This window comes from Theropithecus gelada, chromosome 14, assembly GCF_003255815.1.
Source record: "Theropithecus gelada isolate Dixy chromosome 14, Tgel_1.0, whole genome shotgun sequence".
In the NCBI taxonomy this organism is placed as follows: Eukaryota; Metazoa; Chordata; class Mammalia; order Primates; family Cercopithecidae; genus Theropithecus; species Theropithecus gelada.
The window spans coordinates 121,019,321-121,032,305 of record NC_037682.1 but is presented as its reverse complement, the minus strand read 5'-3'; the positions used below and the strand labels follow the sequence as shown (position 1 = coordinate 121,032,305).

At 47.4% G+C, this 12,985-nt stretch overlaps 1 protein-coding gene across 2 annotated transcripts in view; it reads left to right on the top strand.

Annotated features, from left to right (window-relative positions):
* Positions 1-12,759, top strand: part of NFRKB (nuclear factor related to kappaB binding protein) — a 32,940-nt gene extending 20,181 nt beyond the window's left edge. For both annotated transcript variants that reach the window (XM_025358231.1, XM_025358230.1), the window contains 10 exons: positions 446-552; positions 996-1,119; positions 1,332-1,411; positions 1,582-1,802; positions 1,900-2,170; positions 2,821-3,033; positions 5,640-6,407; positions 10,559-10,665; positions 11,447-11,582; positions 11,698-12,759. In XM_025358231.1, coding sequence (XP_025214016.1) covers positions 446-552; positions 996-1,119; positions 1,332-1,411; positions 1,582-1,802; positions 1,900-2,170; positions 2,821-3,033; positions 5,640-6,407; positions 10,559-10,665; positions 11,447-11,582; positions 11,698-11,823 — 2,153 coding nt within the window. In that variant the 3' untranslated portion in view covers positions 11,824-12,759. The remainder of the gene's footprint in view (positions 1-445; positions 553-995; positions 1,120-1,331; positions 1,412-1,581; positions 1,803-1,899; positions 2,171-2,820; positions 3,034-5,639; positions 6,408-10,558; positions 10,666-11,446; positions 11,583-11,697) is intronic.
* The last annotated feature ends 226 nt before the right edge of the window (positions 12,760-12,985 follow it).

The window sequence follows — 12,985 nt, the reverse complement described above, 5'->3', positions numbered from 1 at the left end:
CACTTTGGGAGGCCAAGGCATGCGGATCACCTGAGTTCAGGAGTTCAAGACCAGCCTGGTCAATGTGGTGAAACTCTACTGAAAATACAAAAATTAGCTGGACACGGTGGTGCACGGCTGTAATCCCAGCTACTCGAGAGGCTGAGGCAGGAGAATTGCCTGAACCTGGGAGGTGGAGGTTGCAGTGATGTATCATGCCCTTGCACCTCAGCCTGGGCAACAAGAGCGAAACTGTGTCTCCAAAAAAAAAAAAAAAGACAAGTGTGTAGGGAGCGCCAGTGGTTGAGCTGCCTGCTGCTGGAGGGCAGAGTGCACCTAATCTGGCGTCAGGGAAGGTAGAGGAGCAGGAGCCCCAGGGAGCGTTGCCCACCACGGCAGGTAGGGGAGGTTGTACCTCTGTAGGAACCCTGCCTGACTTGTGGACTGTGCTTTCTCATGTCATCAGTTCGGGACGCTGCGGCTCGACTGCCTAATGGAGAAGGCACACGGGCAGAAATCTGTGAACTGCTTAAGGACTCCCAGTTTCTTGCACCAGATGTCACCAGCACTCAGGTAGGACGGAGAAGAGATTACTTTTGCTTTGTTCCAGAATGGATTTAAGAAAACTTACTAAGAAATATAAAATATAACAAATTTTTAAAAAACTGAACGTAGTGAAAAACGTGTCTTGAAAAATGCGTAGTGATCAAAACCCTTACTGTTAGTGAAACACAAATTTGGCTCTAGGCTTTCTTTTAGTTTATGGTAAAGGACAGGCTAGTCACTTACTTCACAGTATCCTTACAGTAAAAATAGATCAGTATCTCAGTAGTCTTACAGCATTTATTGTCTCGCCAAACGATTTGGTGAACCATTGGAAATATGCAGCTAGGCTGAGATAGAATCTGTATCAGCTGTGATTTAGATACAATGACATGTTTTTTTTCCCTAGAGTCCAAATAACTTCTGTTATCTGAACTTGACTTGTTTCTTATTTCCCTTTGTCTGATTTGTAGGTAAATACAGTAGTGAGTGGTGCACTGGATCGGCTACATTATGAGAAAGATCCTTGTGTGAAATACGACATTGGACGAAAGCTGTGGATCTACCTGCATCGTGACCGGAGTGAAGAAGAGTTTGGTGCGTGAGGCCTCTGGGCATGGTGTCCAGCCCGACTGGGGATACTTTCTGACTTTCTGCCCCAATTCCATTATTCTTTTCATTGGCGTATAGGTAGGGCAAGATGGTAGAGGCAGGATTCAGTCCACCAGCAAGGTGTTGGCTTTTAACAAAGCCCGTCTTTAGTTTGCTAAGGTTAAACTCTGGCTGAAGCTTGCCCCTCTTGTTCACAGAGCGGATTCACCAAGCACAAGCAGCTGCAGCTAAAGCCAGAAAAGCCCTTCAGCAAAAACCCAAGCCCCCATCCAAGGTGGTAAGTGACCTCAGGAGAGTGTCTGCCCTACGGATTCTGGGATGGAGGCAACTAAGAGTAGCTGCTCGGCTTTTACTTAGTGTGGGGCGTCAGGAGCTGTAGGGGCATCCCTGCCTTTAGGGGGATCTTCACAACACCTGCAGGTGAGTTTTCTTTGTCTTCTGTTCTAGAAGTCCAGTAGCAAGGAGAGCTCCATAAAGGTCCTTAGCAGTGGCCCTTCTGAGCAGAGCCAGATGAGTCTCAGTGACTCCAGTATGCCACCCACTCCAGTCACACCTGTAACCCCCACCACACCAGCATTGCCTGCCATTCCCATCTCCCCTCCACCTGTATCGGCGGTGAACAAAAGCGGCCCTACCACAGTCTCAGAACCAGCTAAGTCTAGCTCAGGGTAAGTTCTTCCTTTTCTTCAGCTTTTTCGTTCTAGAGGCCTTTTGTCTGCATGTCCCAAGTTTTTGTTTTTTGTCTTTCCCCGATGTTCTTCATAGTGTTCTTCTGGTGTCTTCACCAACAATGCCACATCTGGGAACAATGCTTTCCCCAGCTTCCAGCCAGACTACACCCAGTTCTCAGGCTGCTGCCCGGGTCGTGAGCCACTCTGGCTCTGCCGGACTGTCCCAGGTGCGAGTGGTGGCCCAGCCTGGCCTTCCTGCTATTCCCCAGCAGTCGGCAGGGCCAGCACAGACACTGCCACAGATGCCAGCAGGACCGCAGATCCGGGTTCCAGCCACTGCCACGCAGACCAAAGTAGTGCCTCAGGTAAAGAGGGAAGCTGTGGTCACTGGGAAGCAGGGATGCAGACCCAGAGGTGGGCTGATGAGTCAGATGGGCAGAGTCTGGGTGAGGACCTGGGGGAGCCATAGATTATTGCTACTGGTGATGACATTCATCAGAATAAGCCACTTAATGTTCAAAGCTGTGTAAGCATTGTTAGATAGTGTGTTTGTGTGTTGAGAATCAGATCTTCAGAGGAGTCTGGTGGTTTCCCCAGAACCCTAACATCAGGATCTTGGTAGAGGCGGATTGTAAATTCGGACCTTGTGAGTCTGCATCTCAGGCTCCTTCTGCTGTGCCTCTAGTCTTAGCTATGCCATGAACTAGTTGTGTGAGTTTAGAGAAGATTTATATCCTCTTTGTCTCAGTTTCCTTTGCTCTAAAAGGGGTAAAATAGTATTTGTCCTCTGTGTAGGAAGAAAATGAGATGTTAAATGTAAAATTCTGAAAATTAAGATGTACACAAATAAGACATTTACAGTGTCCATTTTAGAGAGTGATGTGCCTTAAGCACTGTGGGGTTAGAAGCTCTTTGAGAGGAGTGCTTCCTGGATGCGGTGAGGGAGACTCTTGCTTAGAATGCTGCTCTGCATGTTAGAGTCTAATTAAGCTCTCGGCCTCATGCCCTGAACTAGACAGTAATGGCCACTGTGCCAGTCAAAGCGCAGACTGCGGCAGCCACTGTGCAGCGGCCTGGACCTGGACAGACAGGGCTCACGGTGACAAGTCTCCCTGCCACAGCCAGCCCTGTGAGTAAGCCAGCCACGAGTTCTCCTGGGACCTCTGCTCCCAGTGCATCTACGGCTGCTGTCATTCAAAACGTCACGGGACAGAACATCATCAAGCAGGTAGGTGGGGCTCTTTCAGGGGGATCTCAATCCTTCATCCTGGAGCAGGGACCACTGGAGCTGGAGGTTCTTGGCCAGACTGCATGCACATGGGAAGAAGATTTGTCAGCTTTGACTCTCAGCTTGTAGATACTTAGGTGTGAGTTCCCACCAAAGGCAGTGCAGCCTTTATAGATGCTGAAGAGGTTTCTTCTGTTTCATTCCATTTAATTCAGCATTTAATAGTGGAGTTTCTGGATTTAGAGTCGACTGTCCATGAATTCATTTAGTTAAATTCCCATGGCCATATTTTATTGGCTTCTCAGTTTACCACTTGTAAAAGTAGAATTTGCTTCTGCTTTCTTGGTTGTGAATATAAAAGAATAATCATCGAACTTCAAAGAATCGTTAAGCAGTATAGCAACTAATACTGATAGGAGTGCCTCCTGTGTCCCTGCACTGCGTTAAGCATTTTTTGCTTGTTAAATAGTCTAATCTTCTTAGCTCTATGGGGTAGGCACTCTTATTATTTACAGATGAGGAAATGGAACCACATAATGATAAAGTAATTTTTTTTTGTTCAACAAACATTAAGTCAGACACTGTCCTAAGTATTGGGGATTTAATAGTACATTAAACAGACTAAGTCCCTGCCCTCGCGGAACTCGTGTTCTGATAGAGCTAAGAGACAAGTACCTCAGTGTGAGATAGTAATAAACGCTATGCAGGTTGGTAGGTTCAGGTGGAGAGCAGTAGCGTGTTATTTTAGCTGGAGTGATTGGAGAAGGCCTCTCTGGGAAGATGACATTTGAAAGAGGTGAAACAAAGAGTGTGCCATGAAGCGATGATTGGGAGATAAAACATTCTAGGCCCAGGAATGGCGAGTGCAGATGTTTTGTGTCAGGAATATGATTGAGGAACGAGAGGAAAATCATTGTGGCTGGAGCATAGGGAGCAAGTGTGAGGGTGTTAGAAGATAAGGATGGGAGAGGTTGCCAGCGGTTAGATTATGTGGGACTTTAAAGTTAATTTGAATGTGAGGGGAAACCACTGGAAGATGGTGAGCAAGGGTGACTTGATCTGGTTTGCATTTAATGAAACGTCCAGCTGCTGGGTAGAAGGAACAGTGGGGGACAAGAATGGAAATGGGGAACCCCTGTAGGAGGCAGTAGCAGTCGTCCAGGTGAGAAGCAAGGCTGCTGTAGATAGGAGTGACTGTTCATCAGAGGTGGAGGGGAGTAGTGAGGTCTGGATGTGGTTGAAGGGAGAGCCAATGCAGTTTGCTGCTGGCTTGAGTAGGGGTCTGAGAGGAGGAAGGTGAGAATTACCCCATCCATGGCTTTGGCTTGGGTGCTTGGATCGATGGTGGCATCATTTATTGAAGCAGGAGAAAATTGAGTTGTGGAGACGGCAAGAGAGAGAAAAGTGTAGTTGGGAAGGTGTGAGATGTAGTGGCAGCGTGAGATGAGACTCGGTGGATCAGGATAATGCATGGGCTTCACTGGTCAAGTGGATTGGTGGCTTTGGGGAATGGGTTCAAAAGAGAAGGTAAGGCGAGGAAGTGGAGACAGTACGATCGGCCTCTGTACCTGTGGGTTCCACATCCTCAGATTCAGCTAACCATGGATTATTTGGAAAAAACTCCAATAAAAAAATAACAATACAGTAAAAAATAATACAGATTAAAAAACCAATACAGTATACAACCTATTTACACAGGATTTACAGTGTATTAGATATTATAGGTAATCTAGAGATGATTTTACCTACACGGGAGGATGTTTGTTGGTTTTATGGAGATAGTGCATTTTGTGTAAGGGACTTGAGCTTCCGTGGATGTTAGTATCTGCCTGGGGGCATCCTGGCACCAGTCTCTCGCACATACCGAGGGGTGACTATAGGTAGTTTTTAGAGGAGTTTTGCTTCTGAAGAGAGCAGAGTACTGGAGTTGAGTGTGGAGTGGAGTAGGTGGAGGGAGGTGTAGAGTTAGCCAGGATTGGTTGTTTTTTAGGATGGGAGGTATTACAGCATGTTTGCATTCTGATGGCCATGGTCCAGTAGAAGGGAGAAGATCGATCACGCCACAGAGAGAGGAAGTCCCTGAGTAAGGCTAAAAGGCTTGCATCTGTTACACATGAGGGACTTGGCCTTAGGAGGTGGGAAGCCAGGCTCTGGTACACCTGTAGTCCCAGCTACTCAGGAGACTGAGGCAGGAGGAACATTTAAGCCCAGGAGTTCGAGGCTGCAGTAAGCTCTGATTGTACCACTGCATTCCAGCCTAGTGACATAGCAAGACCCCGTCTCAAAAAGTCCTTTTCTAGGTTATAGATGTGTACAGAGATATTGATCAGTAAAATAATAGATCTTGGATTTACCTTTATATATTCTAATTCCTCCCTCCCCCACCACAGTGGGGAGGGATAGCTAAAACAAAGTATTAATTTTTGAAGCTGGGTGAAAGGTTATAAGGGTTTGTTATACTGTTCTTTACTTCTGTGAATGTTTGCAAAATAAAAAGTTTAAAAAAATACAAAACATCTACCCGTGAAACGGAAGTTTGTCTAGTTGTGTTTTGTAACCAGTTTACTAGTGTGAATCCCTTGTAAGTGCTGCTTCTCCCCTTCCAGGTGGCAATCACTGGGCAGCTTGGTGTGAAGCCCCAAACAGGCAACAGCATTCCACTCACAGCCACTAACTTCCGCATCCAGGGTAAGGATGTACTGCGTCTGCCGCCCTCTTCCATCACCACAGATGCCAAGGGCCAGACGGTTCTGCGAATCACTCCGGACATGATGGCCACGCTGGCCAAGTCCCAGGTTACCACAGTCAAATTGACCCAGGACCTCTTCGGGACAGGAGGCAGCACTACAGGCAAAGGCATCTCTGCCACCTTACACGTCACTTCCAATCCAGTCCATGCCGCTGATAGCCCTGCCAAGGCCAGTTCAGCCAGTGCCCCTTCGTCCACTCCAACAGGTACCACTGTGGTCAAAGTGACTCCTGACCTCAAGCCAACAGAAGCCTCAAGTTCAGCTTTTCGCTTGATGCCAGCTCTTGGCGTGAGTGTGGCTGACCAGAAGGGAAAAAGCACAGTGGCCTCTTCAGAAGCAAAACCAGCTGCCACGATCCGCATCGTGCAGGGACTGGGAGTGATGCCTCCCAAAGCAGGCCAGACCATCACCGTTGCAACCCACGCCAAGCAGGGGGCCTCGGTGGCCGGTGGGTCTGGAACTGTCCATACTTCAGCGGTGTCCTTGCCCAGTATGAATGCTGCCGTGTCCAAGACTGTGGCTGTGGCTTCTGGGACTGCAAGCACCCCCATCAGCATCGGCACAGGAGCCCCCACCGTGCGCCAGGTCCCCGTCAGCACCGCGGTTGTGTCCACGCCCCAGGCTGTGAGTAACTAGGGTGAAGCTTAGGCCTTCTTTTTAGAAAACTACTTAAGGTTCAACTGCCCGTTGTGCGAGAGACTCCCTAAAAACTAGGAAACTTCTTTTTAGGAGTGGAAATTAGAGGCCCTAAATACCACCTCATTTACCCCAGAGAGATTTGTTTACTGATAGACTTTTGTTTTCCTTTGAAACACAATTTATCAAAGTGTGGTACATGGATGCATTCTTTTCAAATAGTAAAGAACAGTGCAGATGAAATAAAACCTGACCATGTTCCAATTCTCCCTTCATGAAGATTAATTGCTGTTGGTAGTTCGGCATTTATCCTTCTAGTGCTTTTCCTGAGCATTTTCATACATGTACACGTAGTTTAAAAAACACCCATGAGAGACTTTATATATTCTGTGATTGGCTTTATTTATTTATTTATTTATTTATTTTTGAGACGGAGTTTCACTGTTACTGCCCAGCCTGGAGTGCATTGGCGCGATCTCAGCTCATTGCAGCCTCTGCCTCCCGGGTTCAAGCGATTGTCCTGCCTCAGCCTCCCGAGTAGCTGGGATTACAGGCATGTGCCACCACACCCGGCTTATTTTGGAATTTTAGTAGAGACAGGGTTTCTCCATGCTGGTTGCGAACATCCCGACCTCAGATGATCCGCCCACCTTGGCCTCCCAAAGTGCTGGGGATTACAGGCGTGAGTCACTGCCCCTGCCTGCCTTCTTTATTTTTTGTAAATGTCTTGATGATCATTCTAGGCCATACACAGATATTGACTGGGGTCTTTTTTTTTTTTTTTTTTTTTTGGTCTCGCTCTGCCGCCCAGGCTGGAGTGCAGTGGCCGGATCTCAGCTCACTGCAAGCTCCGCCTCCCGGGTTCACGCCATTCTCCTGCCTCAGCCTCCCGAGTAGCTGGGACTACAGGCGCCCGCCATCTCGCCCAGCTAGTTTTTTGTATTTTTTAGTAGAGACAGGGTTTCACCGTGTTCGCCAGGATGGTCTTGATCTCCTGACCTCGTGATCCACCCGTCTCGGCCTCCCAAAGTGCTGGGATTACAGGCTTGAGCCACCGCGCCCGGCCGACTGGGGTCTTTTTAATGGTATAGCAACCAGTAGAAGGGGCTCTGCTAAAGGATGCGTTTCCACTATTAACCAGGCAGTGGCGAATGTTTCTGGGCTTATGTGTGAACGTTTCTGAAGCGGAGAGTGCTAGCGCCAGCCTTGGGGGTGCACACATGGAGAGTTGAGATACTCCAGCAGCACCGCCTGAAAAGCCACATCCACGTGTGCCCCTATCAGCAAGCCTCCTGTTTCCCCGAGGCCTTACCTTAACCAGTGCTGATACCACGTCTTTTTAACCTCATGTACATGTCTTACTGGTGAAAAGGGGGTTCTTTTTTGATTTCATATCCCTGATGTGAGTGAAGTTGAGTATCCATTCATTTGGAGGTTGGCATGCGCTCCCTGGGGAGTAAATCTTTGCCACTTTTCTTTTGCGGTATTAGGCATTTTCATATTGTTTGAGGTGGCTTTTTATAACATCCTGAAGATATGGAATCTGTGGATGTGAATTCTTCATATGCATAGAAAATATTTTTTCCAGCCTGTCGTCTTTTAACCTTATAGATGGAGTCTGTAGCTCTACAGAGCTTTGTAATTGTATCTAATTAGATCTGTCAGCATTTCCTTTAATGGCTGGTAGGTTTTGTGTCTGTGTCTTCCTTACCCCAGGGTTATAAAATGTTAACCTTTATTTTCATAAGATACTTTGAGTTTTTTAAAAAAGTAGAATTGTTAATGCATTTGAAATATATTTTTGTGAATAGGATGAAGTTGAAATCTCATTTCCCAGTTTTCAAATTTGCCAAACTAGTCAACTGTTGCTTCCCCCACTAGCTTGAAAGGCTACAGTTATCATAAACCAAATCCTCACCACCACACAGGTGTCTGTGGATGCATGTGTGTTTTTAGCCTCTAGGTAAGGAGCATTGTTCAGAAGAGAGGTGTGTATGGACAGTATAAAATACAGTTTCACTTTACTGAGCAAGCTATGTAGGGAAACCTTCATTAATTGGGATAAAAGCCAGAGCAATGAAGAAGGATGTAAACATAAGTCAAATGAACACCCAAAACAGAAAACCCTAAGATAGTGTGGTTAAAAAAGAAATAGTTGGTCAGGCGCAGTGTCTCACACCTGTCATTCCAGCACTTTGGGAGGCCGAGGCAGGGGGATCACCTGAGGTCAGGAGTTTGAGACCAGCCTGGCCAACACAGTGAAACCCCATCTCTACCAGAAATGCAAAAATTAGCCGGGCGTAGTGATGGGTGCCAGTAATCCCAGCTACTCAGGAGGCTGAGGCAGGAGAATTGTTTGAACCTGGGAGGTGGAAGTTGCAGTGAGCCAAGATCGTACCATTGCACTCCAGCCTGGGTGGCAGAGCGAGACTCCATCACACACACACACACACACACACACACACACACACACACACACACAGTTACTTAGGTTTCTGCATCATAAAAGTTGAAATAAGGAAGCGGGGAAACTGCACTCACTTGATCTACTTTTGTTTCTGTCGAATCCCTCTAACATAGAAAGGTTGTATCAAGTGTCATCTGTCCTGTTACAATCAACCTGGGTAGGGGCAACTGGAGAGCATTTGGTAGGGCGGGAAGTACTGATGGTGCTTTTTCCCACTGTCTAGTCAGCTTTTTAGGTAGTTCCTCAAGGGATCATTCTAGGTGATGTACTGGTCTGAGATGTTTTAAGCAACAAAGACATTTTGAGGAAGAAAATAAAACCATAAGTAAATGTATCTGGAGGTACCATCTCAAGGAATTCTGTTGCCTGTTGCCCTCTGCATGCTTTTTTAACAGGCTGCAGGCTGTGGGTGAACCCCATGGAGATAAGTGCAGGGACCTGTGGTGCAGTTTTGCAGCTGAGTGCCCGTCTCCTTAGAGTTAGCCTGCCTCTGTGGAATGCTGATGCCCTCTCCCAGCATCCTGTCAGCCAGCCCTCTTGAATTTTTTTTTTTTTTTTTTGTTTTTGTTTTTTGAGACGGAGTCAAGCTCTGTCGCCCGGGCTGGAGTGCAGTGGCCGGATCTCAGCTCACTGCAAGCTCCGCCTCCCAGGTTTACGCCATTCTCCTGCCTCAGCCTCCCGAGTAGCTGGGACTACAGGCGCCCGCCACCTCGCCCAGCTAGTTTTTTGTATTTTTTAGTAGAGACAGGGTTTCACCATGTTAGCCAGAATGGTCTCGATCTCCTGACCTCGTGATCCACCCGTCTCGGCCTCCCAAAGTGCTGGGATTACAGGCTTGAGCCACCGCGCCCGGCCTTGAATTTTTTAAAACTCAGATTTAATTTACATAAGATTTTACTGCATATAAATTTTATTACCAGTCAAGCATTAAAACCAAGGCAGTCTGAAAACAGGTGACGCAGTGACCTGTCTTAACCATCTAAGTCCCAAAGACTCTAGGCCTTCTCAGTTTCTAAAAAAAAATTCTTTTTCGGCTTTATTAGCTTGGGAGTTGGACTTTTCACTTGATTGAGTTTATTATTAGTGTCCCCTAGTTAATCTCTCTTATCTCCGGGAGAAATGGCAAGCACCAGAGAGCATGGCCTCTTCCTAATCTAGCACGCCCTGCTGTTTGTTCCTCACCAGTGGCCCTGCACTCCAGTGAGTAGCTGTGTGCTTTAGGTATTAACTCTTGAGGTCCTCTGTCCTTCCTCGTATTTATTTCACCAAATAGTGATTGTGTGCCCAGCACTGTGCCATGTACTGAGGGATACAGAGATAAGTCTCTGTCCTCCAAGGAACTCAGAATCTTGGACTGTGCTAAAGCGAGGACACACCTGCCTTTGTGATTTAGATATAGGTTTTATCCTGTTGAAAGCAGATCGATAGGGTTGCTGCTGCTTTTGGTAGCATGAAAGAGGATGATAAAAGATCAGATTTCACCTGACTATGGTATAAGTAGTTTCGTTAGGGTTTCCTGGGCCCAAACCTTAGGAGCCTTGAGACCCTGCTGGGTTCTGGGGATTCACAGCATCTGTAGTGCTTGCTTCTCAGTTCCTGATGCCCTGGAGGTGACACTTGCTGGTTTTCCTTACCTCCTGTCTTACAAAACCGGACTGCCTTTGCTTTCTAGGGGAAGTTGCCTACACGGATCACAGTTCCCCTGTCTGTGATCAGCCAGCCAATGAAGGGCAAGAGTGTGGTCACAGCCCCCATCATCAAAGGCAACCTTGGAGCCAAGTAAGTACTATGTCATTGTGAAGGAACCAATTTCGGGGTGGAGGTGGCAGGCAGGGCTTACCAGTCCTTGTCACCGAATGGCAAAGTGGCTGGTCTTTCTGGGTCCCTCCTTTGACACCTCTCCTTTTTTGTGCTCATCAATGGTATTTATTGAGCACCTAGTATTGTTTTAGGTGCCGTGATTAAAATAGATGAAAATCCTTGCTGTTCTCCAAGCATACATTGTAAAGTAGAGAAGTAATAATAAAGCAGCATGCGTGGTGATACATACTGGAGAGAAAAGGGTGTGGGGAGTGCTAGGATGGGGCTCAACTAGATGTGAGGACCACCTGTGGCCCTTGCTTTGACATTTGAGCTCTGAACCGAAGCAGTTCAGGGAATGAGGGCCACCTGTGGCCTTGATTTAAACAGGGATAAAGGGCACATTGAAATCAGTCTGGCAGTCTCAGGGCAGCTTATGAGATGTGGCTATTAGGGGGAGGGTTTCTTGCAGACATGCATACCTCTCTGGGGCCCTGTCCACTATTCCTGCTGGTCAGGGCCAGGAGCCAAGGGCCATTTTATCCAGAGCACCAGGGGCTTCTGGGATTACTATCTTCTGCCATGGGAAGTGGAAAAGCTAGAAGAAAGGTAGTCTCAGCAATTGGGTTCCATTTCAATCTGAAATGCTGGGATTTTCATTGGCACAGACCTCCCTGTTGTCCTTCAATGCATGGCCTAAATGTGGGCCAGAGAATACCCGCCGATACCGTTATACCTCACCCCTGCTTTCCTTCCACAGCCTCAGTGGGTTGGGCCGCAACATCATCCTCACAACTATGCCAGCGGGCACTAAGCTCATTGCTGGCAATAAGCCTGTTAGTTTCCTCACTGCTCAGCAGTTGCAGCAGCTTCAGCAGCAAGGTCAGGCCACACAGGTAAGGCCCAGGGCAAATTCTTCGCCCTATCGGGCTCCTCTCTGACTCCACTGCTGTTCTTAACTGGTGAGCCCACTTGCAGTCCATTGACCTGACCTTCTCTCTTTGCAAACAGGTGCGCATCCAGACCGTCCCTGCATCCCATCTCCAACAGGGAACAGCTTCTGGCTCCTCCAAAGCAGTCTCCACTGTTGTTGTGACTACAGCTCCATCTCCTAAACAGGCACCTGAGCAACAATGATTATGAGAGAGGATGGCTTCCATGAAACACCATGCCTGGTCTGTCCTGGCTGAGAAGGGAGCAGGGAGGTTGCATCATTCTTTTAAGCTTGCCTGTTCAAGGCAGCCAAGCTGGGGGTGATGGCAACAGTGGCCTGGATTCTGCTGCCACATGCCATAGTGGAGCACCCTGAGAAAGGTTCACTCCAGGGTTCCAGGGTCTGCTGTCTACCAATCTAGGAGAATATTCTGTTGGAATTGCAGGAGGTACCAGTTATGTCCTACAAGCCAGAGTTCTGAGAGTAAGACCCCCAGGGAAGGCTTACCAGTCGCAGAGTGCACAGACAGTGAATAAGCTGGTTCTCCATGAGGATTGTATTTTTTGGCTTCTGGTCTTCTCCATGACGTGGTCTGGATAGGAGTTTGTGTCCAGAAAATTTTATGTAATTTATTTTTTTTTTTTAAGAACCTGTTGTACATCTTTATCAAATACAAACTTGGGCTTTAGCTGCCCTCTCCACCAAACTGACTTATTCTTTTGACTAGAATAAGAAAATGGCAAGAATCTTAGTAAGGTGGTAGCCAACTTGGTAACTGCATAGTAATCAAGAGGCTGTAAGATGGGAAGACACCATAGGCAGCGGGGTAGAGTGGGTCCCCTGAAATGGGGTTCTCTTGGCACTGCCTGTTAAAAGATAGGGGTGTTGGGATCTTGATTGTGGCCCCCTCAGCTTCACCTGCCCGCTTCATCCTTCTTGGCAAGCCTGTTCACATGGATGTACAGAGCCAGTGGACAGAGAGGAGGGGAATGACAGCAGAGGTGCTGCTTTTGCAGCACAAACTTTGTTGCAGTTCAGATAGTACACATTCTGCTCTGCTCCAGAGCAAGAGTTGCAAACCAGGTTCTTGGGGCCGGCCATTTGTTTTTGTAAATAAAGTTTTATTGGAACACAGCCCAGACCCATTTGTGTTTGTATTATCTGCGGCTGCTTTCAGATTCGAGGGCAAAATTGAGTAGTTGACATAGAGACTGTGTGGCCCTGAAGCCTAAACTATTTCCTATATGGCCTTTTAAGAAATTTTTTTTTTTTTTTTGGTGGCTGGGCTTGGTGGCTCACACCTGTAATCCCAGCACTTTGGGAGGTCGAGGCGGGCAGATCACAATGTCAGGAGATTGAGACCAT